The sequence below is a fragment of the Phycodurus eques genome, chromosome 8 (assembly GCF_024500275.1).
Source record: "Phycodurus eques isolate BA_2022a chromosome 8, UOR_Pequ_1.1, whole genome shotgun sequence".
Lineage (NCBI taxonomy): Eukaryota > Metazoa > Chordata > Actinopteri > Syngnathiformes > Syngnathidae > Phycodurus > Phycodurus eques.
In genome coordinates, this window is record NC_084532.1 from 6,395,300 (window position 1) to 6,414,542 (window position 19,243).

Here is a 19,243-nt window from a genome sequence, read left to right on the forward strand (position 1 = left end):
CAAAGCTTTGCATGTATGACTAATTTATTAACAGTAACAAAGGAGACATTTGCACCCTTTGCTTTTAAAAGTTAACACAAGCTAAAAACTACTGACATGAGGATTTCTCCACTGTAACATTCTGTAGTGTAGGGATACAGTTCTGATTGATTCAAAAAACATATTTTAGAAAAAACACATTTTGATGAGGAGTGTGGTGATAGCTTGACTGAAAGTTCATTTTCATTTGCAGAACAGACATTTATTAATCGCAATGTACACACTAGCATTTGGGCTGTCAACTTGCATTAATGTGAATGACAAATCTTCCTCACTCATCAGTAACTATTTCAATTATTGTGCAGTTGTGCCAGCATTCTGGTAATTCCTCACTTGCAGTCAGACACAAAATTGTGATACTACAATTAGCCAGACTCTGTTTTTTCAGTAAATTACCCAGACTCAAAGATGTAATAAAGGCAGCAGAGTGGAAAGAAAGGCCACTGTCTCTTGAGGATGTGATGCTTTTTAGCCTTCATTTCTACTTGAATCTCAAGTAATTCCAAAACCCCCATTTTGAGCTTCCAAGTTAAAAAGAGACTCCCAACCATTCCAGACTGAACCTGACCAGGTCTGTGGCTTTCCGCTCAACTACTCGGCACCCTCCAGGTCAGCCCCGCCCTCTTCTTCCAGTTCCACCAACGGAGCGTGTCGATTGGCCTGAGACCCTTCACTGAAGAAGACTTTTCCAATCACACCTGACTTGGGCGCCCGAATGATGTGCTGTCGACGCATTCAAGCAGTCACACGGCACCTCCGTTAGAAAAGGAACTAAGTGTGTGTGTTTAAGTCTCTCTTACCTCCATCTTCATGGCAATCATGACCATCAGAGGGTCACCAACCTTCACTTTGTCGCCCGCCTTCACCAGCACCTAACACACACAAGAAATCAAAGATGATTTACACGCAGTGTCCTCTGCTACTTCACATCCGCCGATGTTTTTTTTTTTTTTTTTTTTTTTTTTTGTAAAAAACGATTGTTTTTGTGCTCTGGTCAAAGCACAGTCTTCTATAAAAGTATTGCTTTGGCAACATCTTGGTGCTCATGAACTATGTTAAAGTGAGTTGGGGGAAGTTGTGGCATCGAAAGGCAATTAACTCCAAACATTTAAAGACAATGTCTAACAATTATCAGTGACTAAGGAAAATAAGTTATTGGTGTGGTATCTTTTTTTGTGAATAAAAAAAAAAAAAAAAAGGCAATCATATTACATCCAACTTCAAAATATTTGTAATGTTTAATTTTAAACATTTTTCAGTGACAACTTACAACAAAATGTTGTGACATTCATATTGGTTTACATTTAAAAGATTAAAAAGCACCATCTTGTAACAATTCTAAGTATAAAAAAATAATAATAATGGTGATATTTTTTCATGTGAAAAGTTTTTTTACTAAAACATATCTTTTAACATTCAACTTTGTTATTTTTAATTTAAACAAAGTATGCTATCTTTCAACATTTGGACTTTTTCCACATAACTTTTTTGTTGTGGGCTATGTTCAATGTTATTGAATATGTGTTCAGCCACTAAGTAACCCCGGGTTACACTTTGGACACCACTGCGCTAAACAGAGGAAGGAAGTACAGCCTCAAGGTAAGGTAAGGTAAGAAATGAGACCTCTGATTCCCATCACAAAGGTAGGAGTAACTTGGCTTGATGAGAGAGCTGCTGTGTGTGAGGATGAAATGAAGGCACCTTCTCAATAGTTCCAGTCATGGGGGCCACGGCGCCACCCTGAGCGCTAGATCCACTCACAGCAGCGAGATACTTTGGAACTGGAACAGACACGTCAGAGCGCCCCTCCTGCACACGCCGGCAAACAACAGCAACACAACTGTTAGACTCCATCAGGGGACACCGTGGACCGGGGGGGGGAGGGGGAGGGGAAGAGGTCACCGGGTCCACCACAGTGCTCAATTCAAGTAGGCTGACAACTATGGGAAGCCATTTATTCCATGATATGTAATAAATGCTCAAATTGCAGAGCCTGTTTTCCGGAATCCCCGAAGCGTTACCCAGCACTGACCGTGGCGAACAGGTGAACGGTGTTGTCCAGGATCACCACTTTGGGTCGAGACTTGACACCGTCGATGGAACAGCGCAGAAAAGAAGCTCCGCCCTCCATCTCCACCTCCCCTGTCACATGGAATAACTCGTCGCCCAACTGAAAGCACACAATAGAAAAAAAAATTTCATCTTCGATTTAATATTTTGCGGAGGACCTGTTAAAATGTGCCTTCACCTGCATTGTGTAGCTCCCATCCTTGTTGTATGTGACAACCACCTCAACCTCTAAAAAAGCAAACGAGAATATACATTTTTTTAAAGGATTGTCATGACTAAAAAGACCCAAGAAGGCATGGCATTTAAGAAATGGGCTTCATCTCAACATGAACAGTGAGTTCATTGACAAAGCAGACAGAAGTTAATTTAAGTCCTAAATCTCCACTGGGATTTAGGGGGCAGGGGGATTTTTCACTTGCGCAAAATAAAAATAGATATATATTTCTTGTCGCTACTGAAAAGTTGAAAAAAATAAATAAAAATAAATCCTCATACGTCAGGCACTGTTACACTCTCGCACATGTAATGCATTAGCAACCTACAGGAGCACTACGTACGCCTCCTATTACGTTACATTTTCCATGGAAAAACAACTATTCGCATCAAGTGTCCCTGAGCCTTTGGTTTGCGGGCACCCTAAAATGCCACAAGGTGGCACCAAAGCTCAGTCGAATAGAAAAGTCGTCTTACTTTTCTATTTCACAGGGATAAATATCAATAATAAAGAAATCAGACTTCCAAATTAAAACTTCCGGTAGAGCCTCATGTCAATTTTCAACTGTTTTTTTTTTTTTTTTTTATGCTCTCTCGTGGTATGGCGGCGTCTCGCCCGTCACACGGTGATGGTCTTACACTGTAAGTACTGTATGTGGGTGTAGTTTGTAACAACCCACGCAAAACTCACGTCATAACTCGAACCCTGGTGTTCATCCAATTTGCACCTTCATACAGTACAATATTTGTATTCAAAAATAACGGTTCGAAATGGGGCCAGTCCACTCTCAAAATCACAAGGATTCATTTCCTTTCCACACTCTTCATGGTGTTTCGCAGTGACTTTTCTTCCCTCTCAGGTTGCGAGCTACTTACTCTTGTCTCCCAGCTGCAGCGGCATGCTCCTGTGAAACTGCGTGTTCAGCCTCCAGGCGCTACTAGAGCCAAATGGCGAGAAAGGATCTGGTTGTCACAAACACACAAGCACTGATAGATCTTTTCCTTCAGATGTCCTTGAGGGTTCAAAAGGTGTGTGAGGACAGAGTCGCGTAGCATTTATCCAGGCAAATGATCTCCTCACCTGTGGAGGTGTATGTGAAGTCCTTTGTGCGTTTCCTCTCCTGGAGCACCAAGCCCAAGGCCGCCTGACAGACAGTCGCCCCGGAGGGAGCTCTCTGTGTGGGGAAGAGGTCGGCGTAGTGCTGAGGGATGAAGCCGGTGCTCACATTTCCCACCTCAAACTCCGGGTGCCCCGAGAGACTCAGCAGGAAGTCGATGTTGGTGCTCAGACCCACAATCTGAGGGCGGCAGAATAAACACATTCAACAGGTCAATTTTAGTGTAAATTGAAAAGCTGATCGACATCATGGATTCCATGTCTTACATTGTATTGCCTTAAGCAGTAGCGCAGCTTCTTTAAGGCAGCACAGCGGTCCTCCCCCCACACCACAAGCTTCGCTATCATCGGATCATAATGAGCAGACACCTCATCTCCTACAAACAAACCAGCGCACACACAAAATATAAGAAAATACAAACAAAAGCACACTCTCGACGCAATAATTCCAATACATATTTAAGTTAAATATAAGTAATAATTGCATGCTCTGTAGATTACTTATAAATATAAGTGGACCGGGGGGGGAGGGGGAGGGGAAGAGGTCACTTATAAGGTACTTATAAATATAAGTAATCTACAGAGCACACGAGCGCCTACGACGACCCACAGCATGGATTATATTTCCCTCCAGGAGGCACCACAGACAAATTAGTTAACATTGGAAAAATGTCATGGCACAGTATGTTGTTTCCCAATAAGAATGCCATGGGTGGCATTTTTTTGTTGCAGCAAGGCAGTAGGTGTGTGAGGGTCTGGTTCAGGCGCATCGTTTGGTGAATGGCTGTTGCTTGGATAGATTGATGTACAAATATACATTATTTGTGGTAAGTAAAACATTTTCGGACCAATCAAGTGTATTTTTTAATATTATGTCCCCTTTACGTTTTTAAGGATTATACACTTAATGTTTTGCCTATGTATCTGAATGTTGCTCAGAAACAAAGACAATTGTACAAGTGATTGAGAACGCAAACCTTCTCTGACTCCAGTTTCAATGCGAGTGTGCTGGTCTGGTGGAGGGGTGGACAGATGTAGTAGAGGTCCCGCCCCCGGGAGGAAATCATTGTTTGGATCCTCAGCATAAATTCGGGCCTCAAAAGAATGACCGCTTAGCACGATGTCATCTTGAAGGAGAGGTAGGCGCTCCCCTGCTGCCACCTGGAAGAGAGAAACGGGCCCAGAGAAAATTTCAACGTGTTGATGATGTAACGGACATGGCACTGTGACCCCAAAACTCCAGACCAAGCGGCATGGCTTCCGCCGCTCCCCCGACGAGGGAGACGACCACGGAGATGCGAGATTCGACTTCGCACGCAGACGCTAAATGAATTACAAGCCAGGAGCATCAAAGCTGAGACACAGACACCTGGTTTCGGACCAGGACGTTAAATTAATTAACTTCCAGCCTGAAGAGGCTCACCAACAAAGATTTCTCCTTCCTGCTGTGTTCCGTGACACCTGCCCGTCTGCGGGCAGGTGTCACGTTGTATTTCTGCAAATTTGAACGTCTGATGTCAAATCTGTTGTCAACTGAACCGGATGAATGTTTCACCCCACACAACACAAATTATTAGTGTTCTCAACAACCACATACACTTGAAACATTTGTTACAGGGATAAAGGGGACGGGCGGGTGACAAGGCAAAGTTGGAAAATTGTCTCGTTATTTTCAGTCCAATAATTTATATTTTATTCCACTGGTTTTAAACCACACATTATCTTAAGATGAAATGCGATTCTAGGCCTTGACCTTCCATTTGGTAAAAAGTGGCCGGCCTCAGTCTCTGGAGCGGATAAAAGGCCGAAGCGCCTTTTTGTCTCTCTGTCTCTCTCTCTCTCTCTCTCTCTCTCTCTCTCTTCAACCTGCAAAAGCTCTGGAGCGCTCACTAAACTTCCCTGCCGCGCTGCCAAGCGTGAACCGCAAGAAGCACCTGCCAACTCCCCAAAGCGACCCTTTTTTGGGTGTGGGGCAGTTTACGGGCGAGGCTCCGTTGGGAAGTAAATGCGGTGCGCGTTAACCCCTGACCGCGTGGCAAGCATTGCCACTGCCAACGCGCCGGCCATCCTGCACCTGAAGTGAGTCTTTTTCTCTTTCCTTTTTCTTCAAACCATCCCTCATGAGCGCTATTGGCAACCCCCGAAAGGTCGACCCGCCTGCCTGAATAGGTCAACACACATTAATCGAAATTTGCGGTCTACTAAAAGTACAGATGAGTGCACTTTACATTAACAAGAGCAGGAATAAAAAGTAAAAATACAAAATAAAAAAAATAATAATACAATTTAAAAAACTGAAAAAATTCACTACCTGCATTGCTGTGTGTTTTTGGGTTCGAGAAAAAAACCTCTGGCCGTCTAGAACTCTTATCAAAATTTCAGAAAGTGTAGAGAGAGAGAGAGAGAGAGACTGATAAAAAGGTTTCTTGTCACTTTCCCTAAATTTTATACATATAAAAAGTGACATGGGTCCCTTTTACTAGATATAATAGTTTAATTTTAACGGTTAAATTTAAAATTACGCTAAACCGAAAGTAACCGAGGCGTCGCTTCCGTTACTTTCTTTTTTTTCTCCTAAATTAATTACATTTTTATTTAACTCATATACGCTACAATGTGTTCAACAGCTGAAAGGTTAACAGCGCACACACTCACCCTGAGCTGCCACTCCACCAGGTCTGTGCCAGTGATCATCTCAGAGACAGGATGCTCCACCTGCAGCCTGGTGTTCATCTCCATGAAGTAGAAGTTATGCTGGGCATCCATGATGAACTCAACTGTACCTATACAGTGATATGTCACATGATTGTTATGTCAGGTTACAGCCTGGGCTAATATAGGGCTGTGCGTGGGCGTGGGTGGTGTGTGCGCGAGCCAGCGTGCGTGCGTGCATCTGACCTGCTCCTACATAGTTGACAGCTTCAGCTGCTCTCACGGCTGCTTCTCCAAGTTTCCTCCGAACCTCAGCACTGATTCCAGGCTGAAAAAAAAAACAACCAAACATTTCAGTAGATCAGTTCAATGTTCAAAAAAGCATTGTTCATTGGTCTAATGCAGCATTCACACTACAATGACTACTAACTTTGACTACTAAAATTGAAGATTATGTTTGTCCATCTTTTTAAACCCAATAGACACACGCAAGCAGGGAGAGGGTGATATGAACTTGAAATGATTCCATGGTATCAAGGGTCAGTTTTAGGCCCCATCCTTTTTGCACTCTGAAAAAACAAAACTAATAAATTGTTGACCCCGCCAGATTAACTCATAGTTGTCAACTGTTCAGCATCATTCTCTAAAAAAAATGTGCACCCCACCTTAAGACCCCTTGAGGTCATATTTGATAAGGCTGTGCTTTTTTGATGAACATGCTTTTTCTACCCCAAAAAATTCTAAACTTTTGTCCATGTTACCTCATTATTTTAGACCAGAAATAATCATTCATGCTTTTGTCTCCTCACCTCTTATTACAATTCTCACTTCACGGTCTCAATAAAACTTCATTAGACCACCTCTTATTAGTTCAGAAGACCTTTAACCTCTCCTGTTCAGCTGCATGGCCATGCAGAATGGTGGCTCTGTATGCATTTTGTGCTGGAACAGTTTTGCCGTGCAACAGGGGAGTTTGAAATACTACCTCCGGGGAGTGGCCAAGCCAGCGAGTCCATCCTACGGGGGACCCAGCCAGGGGGACGCCACTCACTCCCTAGGACCCAGGGCGGACCCCCGCCCAACACTGCCCTCCCCCCACTGACGGGTGTATGATGCATTAAAACTGGAGGACCGGCAGGGCAGAGAAGAGTGGGCACCCAGACCGTAGATCAGCACAAATGTGCCAGGACACGGCCTATATATAAAGCTACTTGGAGCTGTCAAAAAGTAATTGGTAACCGGTTGGGCTGCCCTCAGCCACAACAACTGAAATCAAGCACCTTCCTCGTGGGCGGCGTGGGGCAGAGGATAAGTGTACGCCCTGAAACTGGAGAGTTGACGGTTCCTATACCTGCTTGAGCGCAGATCATCGCTGCGTTCTTGGGTGAGACATTTAACCAACATTGGTTACTAGTCAGAGGGGCTCTAGGCGCAAAATGTCAGACTGCCTTACCACCACCAGGTGTGACTGAGAAGTGAATGAATAATGTGAGTGTGTTTGAGTGTCTAGAAAACTGTTATACGAGTGTAATGGATTATTATTAAACTATAACTGGCAATGCATCTTTCATGGAGATATTTTGGCCCAATCTTCCTTGGAAAATTGTTTTAATTCAGCAACAATGGACGAATAACCTTTTTAAGATCGTACCAGAGTAAAATCTTTATTTTTTTTAAGCGGCAGTCTGGAGGTTAAAACTTCCTGTTTTATTGTAAATGTCCATATATATTTTATCTGATGCAGGTTACTTAAATCTACGTCTTAAATCGAATCCTAGTATTTATTATTTTAAAAAATGTTTTTACTTTTCAAACACCCCATTGTAACCCGCCATATTACGTCATTCCATGCACAAGTCGCGAGAATGTGACCTAACATCGTCCCTCCTTCGGAAGGAAGTGACATCACAGCTAATGTAGCTACTAGCAAGTGAGTTCCCTTACATTTGAGGAAGCTTAGTTTCTTAAAAATGCATCAGTAGGAACTGCAACTGTGCCAGGCTGTCAGAATCAAAAGGTAAGTGTGCAGATTCAGTTTTGCCTATTAAACTGCCTTGGGAAAGTCCGCCTGCTGTTGCGAGCCTACCAAGCACTGGTATAGCTAGCTGCTAGCCGCTAACGCTGGCGAGCTAGCGCTGTATTCCACAATTTAATCAATGACAGCATAATACATTTAGTGTATTAAATTACTAATTGTACATGAATTAAGGATGGTGTTGATGTTGGGTCATGTACAACAGCATGTACAACCCCTATTCCAATGAAGTTGGGAGGTTGTGTTAAACAAATCAAAACAGAATACAATGATTTGCAAATAATGTTCGACCTAGATTTAATTGAATACACTACAAAGACAAGATATTTAATGTTCAAACTGATACATTTGATTGTTTTTAGCAAATAATCATTAACAGTATTTTATGGCTGCAACACGTTCCAAAAAAGCTGGGACAGGTGGCAAAAAAGACAGAAAGTTGAGGAATGCTCATCAAACACCTGTTTGGAACATCCCACAGGTGAACAGGCTAATTGGGAACAGGTAGGTGCAATGATTGGGTATAAAAGGAGCTTCCCTGAATTGCATTCACAAGCAAAGATGGGGCGGGGTTCACCTCTTTGTGAACAAGTGCGTGAGAAAATAGTCGAACAGTTTAAGGACAATGTTCCTCAACGTACAATTGCAAGGAATTTAGGGATTTCTTCATCTACAGTCCATATCGTCAAAAGGTTCAGAGAATCTAGAGAAATCACTGCATGTAAGCGGCAAGGCCGAAAACCAACATTGAGTGCCCGTGACCTTCGATACCTCAGGCGGCACTGCATCAAAAACCGACATCAATGTGTAAAGAATATCACCGCATGGGCTCAGAAACACTTCAGAAAACCAATGTCAGTAAATACAGTTCGGCGCTACATCCGTAAGTACAACTTGAAACTCTACTATGCAAAGCAAAAGCCATTTATCAACAACACCCAGAAACGCCGCCGGCTTCTCTGGCCCCGAGCTCATCGAAGATGGACTGATGAAAAGTGGAAAAGTGTTCTGTGGTCCGACGAGTCCACATTTCAAATTGTTTTTGGAAACTGTGGACGTCATGTCCTCCGGGCCAAAGAGGAAAAGAACCATGCGGACTTTTATGGACGCAAAGTTCAAAAGCAAGCATCTGTGATGGTATGGGGCTGTGTTAGTGCCAACGGCATGGATAATTTACACATCTGTGAAGGCACCATTAATGCTGAAAGGTACATACAGGTTTTGGAGAAACATACGCTGCCATACAAGCAACATCTTTTTCATGGACGCCCCCCTTTATTTCAGCAAGACAATGCCAAACCACATTCTGCACGTGTTACAACAGTGTGGCTTCGTAGTAAAAGACTGCGGGTACTACACTGGCCTGCCTGCAGTCCAGACCTGTCTCCCATTGATAACATGTGGCGCATTATGAAGCGTAAAATACGACAACGGAGACCCCGGACTGTTGAACAGCTGAAGCTGTACATCAAGCAAGAATGGGAAAGAATTCCACCTACAAAGCTTCAACAATTAGTGTCCTCAGTTCCCAAACGTTTATTGAATGTTGAAAAGGTCATGTAACACAGTGGTAAGCATGACCCAACATCAACACCATCATTAAATCATGTACAATTAGTAATTTGATACTTTATAATTTAATAATAAATGCAGGCAGGACAGCATCCAGTCCTGTCGAGTTCGGCCGGCGGGGCTCGCCTATGGCTGCAGGAGCAGCAGCCTGTGCCAAAAGCCCTGAAGGGCTGCTCAGGCCATCTTCAAAATAAAGGCCTAACAATTCTAAGGGCATTGACTCGACTGTTCTGTTTGTCCAGTTGAGACCGATTCAATCCGCTGAGATTTAAATTACCTGGATGAATAAGAATATTCAAAGGAAAAAAACCTAACAAGGCATTGATGTCCAATGGTGGGACTTTGATTTTGAAGTTGGCCTCTGTGCTGGTGACATCCGGCATGCTGCGATGATGCTTATTTTGAACAATCTCGGCTGGCTTGTGTTTGACTTTTTGACTGGAGGCAGGTTGATTCCATGATGGTTTGAACTCAATCAAATCAAATGTAGTCAACCCGTAGTTCTGCTATTTATCACAGCATACACGGGGCGTCCGATATCCTGATTTCTGAGTTTGGTGACGTGACGTTCGCAGTTTCAATTTCAGTTTCAGCAGAGAGCGGTATTTCTAGCATGGATGCCTCAGGAAATAGGTGAAAATTTATCTGCTTAATTCTTCCACAAATCAGAGTGCCATGTTTGGACTAGTGGGGGCACATACAACATATTCTCGCCCCCAAAAAAATCTTCGCTTTCCTTCCCCCTTAAGCCATTCAGAAGTTGACTTGTGTGTGTGATCATTGTCCTACTGCAGAACCCAAATTCGCTTCAGCTTAATCTCACAAATTGATGGACGAACATTCTCCTTCATGATTTTCTGGTAAAGAGCAGAATTCATGGTTCCATCATTCACAGCAAGTCGTCCAGCTCCTAAAGAAGAAAAGCAGCCCCAGACCATCACACTACCACTGTTCACTGTTGGTATGATGTTCGTTTTCTGAGAGGGTGCGTTACAGTTGCACCAGATGTAACAAGACACACACCTTCCAAAAACTTTTGTCTCATCAGTCCATAGAATACTCTCACTAAAGTCTTGGGAATCATTGAGATGTTTTTTTGCAAAGGTAACACAAGCCTTTATGTTCTTTTTGGTGAGCAGTGGTTTTGGCCTTGGAACTCTGCAATGGATGCCATTTTCACTCTCTCTCTTCCTGATTCTTGAGTCATGAACACTGACCTTAACTGAGCCAAGCCTGCAGTTCTTTAGATGATGTCCTGGGTTTCTTTGTGACTTTCTGGATGGGTCGTTGCTGTACTCTTCAGGTAATTTTTGTAGGCCAAACACTCCTGGGAAGGTTTTCACCATTTGTGGATAATGGCTCAGACTGTGGTCCACTGGATTCCTAAAACTTTAGAAGTGGCTTTGTAACCCTTTCCAGTATGATAGATGTAAATTACTTCATTTCTCATCTGTTCTTGAATTTCTTTGGAAAGTGGCATTTTGTTACAGCTTTCTGAGATCTTTTGGCCAACTTAATATTGTCAGACAGTGCAAGTGACTTCGTGGTTGAAGAGGTCTGGAGGTAATCAGGCTTGGGTGTGGTCAGTGAAAATTAACTCAGCTTTCCAAAAAAAGTGATTAGCCACAGTTAATTCATGATTTAGCAAGGGTGGCAATTATATTTTCCACACAGGACCAGGTGGCTTTGAATATTTTTTTGCTTAAATAAAATCATCAGTTAAAAACTGCATTTTATGTTTACATGAGTTACCCTTGTCTGATATTTACATTTGTTTGATGATCTTAAACATTAACGTGGGGAAACTATGCAAACAAACATAAAATAAATTGAAAAGGGGGCTAATACTTTTTTACGGCACTGTAGTGTGGCTCCCTGTTAATTTTAGGGTTCATTCATTCATTTTTCATACCGCTTCTCCTAACTTGGGTCGTGGGCATGCTGGAATCTATACCAGCTAACTCTGGGTGAGAGGCGGGGTGCACCCTGGACTGGTCGCCAGCCAATCGCAGAATTTTAGTATTAATCTGGTAGAGCCGGTGTCATGTTATTGTACTGTACTATTACTTGCTGTCCCTCACACAAAATTAACAACTAAACGTGATAGAACTTTGCGGAACAAATTGTGGAATTGCTGCCTCTTCTGTAGACATTTTTTGAAAAACAGTTAAAAACACGTTTAGACATGCATTCCAGTAGGAATTGATTTGTTTTTTCTTGTATTAACTGTATAATGTTAGGGACGATGTATTTTAACGATGTAAAGAAGTTATCTCTCTTCTCGCCGATAAGTGAAGAAATCAATTTCTCACAACCATGGTTGTGAATATTCCTTTATTTAAAAAGCAAAGTATTCAGTCATACAACTATTTCTTAAAATTTTCACCCGACGAAACCCTAATAAAAATATGTCTTCCCCACCATTATTTTATATGGAGATTAGAAGCAAACTGAAGTCTCCCTATCTAACTCTGTTCGGATTTGGAATTACTCTGGATTAATAGGATAAAATTAACATGTCTCACTCTGGTCTAAAACCTTCCTTAATAATAGGTGAACAAGTCATTCTGCTTCTCAATGGTAGCTAGAGCTGACAATGAATCAAAAAGAGACATTACAACTCATTCATGTAAACACTGATCTGCAATTATTCTTATCATTGTGTATTTTGACTTGTTCATGTAGTTAATAAACAGGCACTCACTCCTGGTGCTTCCTCAATGATCTTCTGATGTCTCCTCTGGACACTGCAGTCCCTCTCAAAAAGGTATACAGCATTCCCGTGCATGTCCCCAAACACCTGAACTTCCACATGTCTGCGCACACAACAATGATTAAAATTTAAAAGCCACACACACACACACAACATCATTTTAGTAAGTTTGATTGTTTGTTACCTGGGATCTTCCACAAACTTCTCAACCAGCATAACATCATCATTAAATGATTTCCTGGCTTCTCGTCTTGCAGACTCTAGCTGTTCCAAGAAGTCCGAGTCGGACCGTGCAATGCGCATCCCCTAAACAACATAGGAAAGTTATTGTTCTCCATTTGATGAGATCAGTATACGACCTTAGGGGCTACAGTAGTGAAGCACTACATGTTGCTGCCTTTCGGCAAGTGTGGGTTCAGTTCCCGGCCAGTGCTCCGATAAAAGGGAGAGATGCAGCAGGGCCCCAAAATCAAGTCAGAAACAGCATTGAGCCAAAAGAGAACAAAGTCAGTAAGTTGGTAACACAGCGGTGGATCACCTTTTTCTTATCAGGGGCCATATTAGAACTAAAACTAAATTTCTGAAAAAGGTATGAGGGTGGTACGGTGAAGCATGTGGCAACCACATCTGGGTCAGTCACAGAATCTCAGTTTCTGAATCTCTCAGCAGTCTGAATCTTAGCTCAGGCGTTTGTGTGTGGAGTTTGCTTGTTCTTCACGTTTGCGTGGGTGTTCTCTGGGTACTACATCTTCCCCCCCACTTTCCAAAAATGCATGTTAGATAAACTGAAGACTTTAAACTTTAAATTTACTTAGGTGTAAATGTGAGTGTGAATGATTGTTTATCTATATGTGTCCTGTGATTTATTAGCAACGAGACCAGGGTGTAGCATCCCTCTTGCCTCAAGTCATCCTATAGCGCGTAAGTGGAAGAAAATGGATGGATGAAGCATTTGTGGGTAAAATGTTTTTGGGCTTTTTATAACAGTTCCTCTGTGGTTTATTTTTACAGACCGGCTGGATTAATTGTTCTAACCACCTGTGGACCCACCCCTCCTTTAACTCGTCGCCTCACCTTGCCGCCCCCTCCACGGACTGCCTTAATCATCACAGGGTAGCCGATCTTTTCAGCCTCTGCTTGCAGTCTGTCGTTTGACTGGTCATCTCCATGGTATCCTCCAATGATTGGCACCCCTGCAGCTGACATGATGTGTTTGGAAGTACTAAAAATAATATTAAAAAAGCAAGGACAATTGTCACTGGGCTGGGCTCTGTTTAATAACAGCATTTTAATACAAAATGTGAAAAAAATATTCTTTACTGTACCTCTTAATGCCCATGTCCCGGATGGCAGAGGACGGTGGCCCAATGAAGATGATTCCATTCTGTTTACAAGCCTCAGCAAACTCTGTGTTTTCAGACAGAAAGCCATACCCAGGGTGGACTGCCTAAAGAGGATGCATAAAACAAACTATGTTTAACAATGTTCAAATAATGTAGAACTGCACTCCATCATTATGAGAGGAGTTTCAAATACGGCACTTACATAATTTGACTGAATACTAAAAGCAGCCAGTACAAATGCACATTTTATCAAATAAAATTTGAAATGAACACAAACAGAGTCAATCATAAGTGAAAAGTCAAAATTTCTGATACAGTTCTTGTTCTCGATGTTTTCAGAAGTGTAGAAACAGCCCAAGTGTCCATTGAGTACACACTTAACTTACGTGTGATCCAGACTTTTTGGCCACTTCTAAAACTTTCTCCATGCTGAGGTAACTCTGCTGGGAGGCAGGTGGCCCAATGTGGTAGGCTTCATCTGCCTAGAAAAACAGCCAATACAGACACTGGAGATTAAATATGTACTGTATATGTTTGGGAACATTGAATATTTTAAGACAAACATTGAACTCTCTCACCATGGCAACATGCATAGAGTGTCGGTCGGCATCACTGTATACAGCCACGGAGCGGACACCCATCTTCTTTGCTGTACGCATTATTCGACAGGCGATCTCCCCTCGATTGGCTATCAGCACCTTCTCTATCCTTCCCACCCCTACCAACCAACATCATGACACAATCTTGTACAGCAGATGTTTCACACAATGAGAATCAGGTACCACTCTATGACAGTTACCTTGTATGTTTAAGCATCATTCAGTGCATCCAGAAAGTATTCACAGTGCTTCACTTTTTCCACGTTTTTATGCTGCAGCCTTTTTCCAGCATTTATTAAATCATTCCTTTTTTTCGCCTTCAAAATAATACACACACGATGTGAAAAAAGTTTGAGATTTTTCACAAATGTTTTTAAAATAAAACTAAGATATCACATGTTCATGAATAAAACTGAGCTCAGGCGCATTACGTTTCCATTAATCACCCTTGAGATGTTTTAACAGCTTACTTGGAGTCCAACTCTGGTAAATTAAGTTGATTGGGCATGATTTGGAAAGGCCTTTGGAAGAAAAAGTATATGAACCATTTGGAATTTCTTCATTTTTTGCATAAATTGGTCATAAAATGTGGTCTGATCATCTAAATCACAAGGATAAACAACCAGTCTGCTCAAACTAATACAACACAAACAATAATGTTTTCACATTTTTATTGACTAACAGGACAGCGATGGGAAAAAACGTTGGATTTAGTAACTAGTTGTAATAACCTCAAACAAATGATTCCTGCAGTTGCAGATTAGACCTGCACAACATTCATTCATTCATTTTCCGTACCGCTTCGCCTCACTCGGGTCGTGGGCGTGCCGGAGCCTATCCCAGCTATCTTCGGGCGAGAGGCGGGGTACACCCTGAACCGGTCGCCAGCCAATCGCAGGGCACATATAAACGAACAACCATACGTACTCACATTCACACCTACGGGCAATTTAGAGTCTTCAGTTGCAGTTCCATGCATGTTTTGAGGATGTGGGAGGAAACCGGAGTACCCGGAGAAAACCCACGCAGGCACAGGGAGAACAAGCAAACTCCACACAGGTGAGGCCAGATTTGAACCCGGGTCCTCAGAACTGTAAGGAAGACGTGCTAACCAATCGCCCACCAGCGTGCACAACAATCAGGATACATTTTGGACCATTCCTTTTTACAAAACTGTTGCAGTTCAGCAAGAGTCCCGAAAAAACTGCTGTGAATAGCTCTCTTGATGTCATGCCACAAGATCAGTCAGGTTGAGGCCAGGACTTTATGTAGAAACTTTTATATTCATCATTTGTAAATTGAAGTTGTTCAGAACCCAGCTGTCTAAAAGTGAGTGATAGGGGGAGAGGATTGAGGGAAAGATGAATGCAGCGATGTACAGGACTTCCTGGATGAAAACCTGCTCTAGAGCACTCTTAACCTCAGACTGGGGTGACATTTCATCTTTCAGCAGGACAATGACCCAAAGCACAAAGTCAAGCTACTGCATCAAAGCAGTGGCTTCAGGACAACTCTGTGAATGTCCTTGAGTGACCCAGCCAGAGCCCAGACTTAAACTCGATTGAATATCTCTGTAGAGCTGTTAAAAATGGCTTCGTATCAACGCTTGCCATCCAACCTGAGAGAGCTTAAGTCGTGCTGTAAAGAGGAATGGGCAAAACAACCCAAAGATGTGCCAAGCTTGTGGCATCATATTCAAAAAGACGAGGCTGTAACTGCCCCATAGGTATCAACAAAGTATTGAGCAAAGGTTATGAATATTTATGTGTGAGGTGATTTTTCAACATTTTTTTTAAAATTATTATTCTTAACCGTGAAAAAAAGTCTTTCATGTTGTCATTACGGAGTGTTGTGTGTAGAATTTTGAGGGAGAATGAATTTATTCCATTTTGGAAAGAAGCAGTAACGTGGAAAAAGTACGGTGAATACTTTTCAGATGTACCGTATATCAAGTATATCTTCGGTAAAAATGTCAACATTCTGAATAAAGTTGTAAAAACAAGACCTCTTAAATGAATTCAAATACAAATGTAAAGGTAAGCTGCACTTAGAAGTTACAACCAAGGGATGTAAAATGTCATGTGAGGTGTGACAATTGCTATACATTCACCGTCCAGCAGAGACACCAAAAATGTATGCTTTTACAAAATGAATTATGCCCTATTTTAATTGAAACGGTCAGTCAGATAGTAATTTAACAACACAGTACATGTATTATTGTGATTGCATATGGAATATAGAACTCCACTGCATTATACTGCAAAATTTCAAATACTGAAATGTAATCTATGATAAACAGCATTTGCAAGCAAACTTGATCATTTAGTAGTGTCTACTGTTATGACTGGTGAGTGTAAAATTGCATTCAAAATGATTCAACCCCCACTGAAAGGGGGGCAACTTAATAGATGGCAACTTGTAATATTAGATGTGTTTAGCTATTTTGCATTGTTCCATTTTGGTGGTTCATTGAGAACTGCCGTTCAATATAAAGTTGCAAGTAACTATAACATGCAATAAGGACTGAATAATTTTGAGTGAAAGCATATATGGCATACTCTAACGTTAAACTGCACCGCATTTGATTTTTTACACATTCAAAATCATGAACAGTTTTATTCTGAACTAACAAGCCTAAATGACGATTAAGTACATAACTCAGAATCCTTAACTACATATGCTTACGAAAACAGCCATGAGCATCTCTCACCTCCGGAAACAAGTCTCACTCCTCTTTTGGTCCATAACAATTTTCTAGAAAGAGATTTCAATAAATAAATATCACACCAGTCATGGAGAACGATGAAGCACAGAATTAAATGAAGAGCCATTAATCTGTGTACAAACAGTCCAGTGCATGTGAACACCCTTGTCAACGTTAGCTGACAGCATGGCTGCTACCTCATTTCACCTTGTTCATATATGAACACGGGCAGACCCATTTTCTCTCGACGTTAATGACAATACGATTAAATGTGTCACAATATACACACGCCAATAAAGTTTAGCATCTGGGTAGAATTTTCCCGTCTCGGCTTTTTCCTCTGGTTAGCTCGCCGTTAATATAACTTTGATCGACTTCCAAAAGTGATTGGTAGCAAGCTAATGGTACAGAAATGCTGAACGACAACGACAACAATGGCATTGTTTTGCAGAACGGCGTGTCGGTGTTGCATGTACTCACTGTGTGAATATCCTTAGCCCGTGCAGAGTTGGGAAATGTAGGATGACTGCAGCCATAGCTGTCAGCTTGGACGGCTGGCTGCAAAATAGCGAGCTAGCGAGCTAGCTCACTGACTAAGACACACACACGCACGCGCGCGCGCGCGCACACACGGGTCTGTGGAAAAAGGCGAAGTGAATTTCGAATATTTGCAAATTACACTTTGTCAGCGTTTTTAAGTACAGCTTAACCTTTGATAAACATCTAAAAGCGTAACTGCGTCATATATAAGTCTTTCGCGCTTAAAAACAGCACAAATTACAGAACAAGGTTGAATTGTAATGAGGAGCTTTACAGGGATTCGTAGCGTCGACCAATGAGAATTAGCGACGTTGGAGGCGGGAGAGTGCTGCAATTACGGAAAAGCACCAGCAGGTGGAAGCATTTCAAAGCATTTGTCCACTTACACTCACGTATTGCATCTTATTACTTATTACTTGTGTACTGAGCTACGTGTGTTACCCGCGGACCCGTCCGGTTCTTTAATCTGGCAGCTGGCCCACCGAGCATTGACATTATTAAGACTCCTGTAATATTTGTTGCATTTCCCCCAAAAACTGGTTAATTAAAGTCTAATTTTTTTACGTTTATTCTTGTATTCATATATCTCGTTAAACAATTCCTTAATACATTTACTGTGAATAATAAAAATACAAATATTAATAAGATTTTTAAAATAATTCTATGCTAAAGTGTCAAGATCAAATGTGTCCCTTGCAAGGTTATTATGGGAAATGAAAACGAACGAAATAAGTAAAACTAAAATTGGAAAAACATTTTTGTAGACAAATAAAAAAACAGCTACTGTGTTCCTTTTTTAAAATCTCGCATTTGACAAAAACTAAACTTAAACGAAGCATTTTTGAAAAAAATATAAAAACTAATAAAAACTCACAAACGTGTCTAATTAAAACTAACTGAATTTGAAAAAAGTCAAAACAAAATAAAACTAACTATAATGGAAAATTCAAAGGAATTATAACCCTGGCCCCTTGAGCAATAAAGCTCCCCTACCCCTGGAATACAATACAGTAATCCCTCGTGTGTGTATATGTATATGTGTGTGTGTGTGTGTGTGTATATATAGATATATAAAATTTCATCCATACACTTTACCACCATCAACCAATAAGAGTGTATGCATGTGAATTATTATTTTCGTCCACTTGGGTCGCCATCCACATCCAGGTGTGTCAAACTCATTTTTGTCACGGACCATAGACAGTGACCGTTTCAGTAAAGTCAACCGGCAGGTGTGCCAAGAATGCTTTTGATTACAGTATTTTGTTTATATTTTGTGATCGTTGTAGTAGTTTTAAAAAATAAAAAATAAAGCAATTGAAAGCGCGCCCGCGGCTGTTTCAGTTTTCCCTATCTATACCACCTGTTATGGATTAGAATTTGTTCTAACTAGTGGTGGTAGGCTATATTCAATTAGGTATCAATGTTTACTTTAACAGAGATATGCAGTTGACTAACTGTACTGGACAGTACATTACAACTATTCTGCCACGCACTAAACCCGCAATAAGCGAACTGCGATATCATGAGGGATGACAGTATTTATTTATATTGAGATGATAGTCTTTATTATTCTGTAGTTTTGTTTACGAATAACAAAATTAAATATCCAATGGAGGGAATTTAATTGACATCAAGTGTCACAG

At 41.4% G+C, this 19,243-nt stretch overlaps 1 protein-coding gene across 1 annotated transcript; it reads right to left on the reverse strand.

Moving 5' to 3' along the window:
* Positions 1 to 6: 6 nt before the first annotated feature.
* Positions 7 to 17,833, reverse strand: mccc1 (methylcrotonyl-CoA carboxylase subunit). The gene is made up of 19 exons (XM_061684670.1): positions 17,538 to 17,833; positions 17,064 to 17,107; positions 14,333 to 14,472; positions 14,141 to 14,236; positions 13,737 to 13,858; positions 13,486 to 13,633; positions 12,596 to 12,717; positions 12,403 to 12,514; positions 6,338 to 6,419; positions 6,095 to 6,222; positions 4,417 to 4,600; positions 3,707 to 3,816; positions 3,404 to 3,620; positions 3,199 to 3,285; positions 2,288 to 2,337; positions 2,072 to 2,209; positions 1,741 to 1,848; positions 840 to 911; positions 7 to 762 (listed from the first exon to the last, which is right to left on the reverse strand). Exons 1-19 carry the CDS (start codon positions 17,591 to 17,593, stop codon positions 631 to 633), a joined length of 2,148 nt encoding a protein of 715 aa, XP_061540654.1. The 5' UTR covers positions 17,594 to 17,833; the 3' UTR covers positions 7 to 630.
* Positions 17,834 to 19,243: the final 1,410 nt, after the last annotated feature.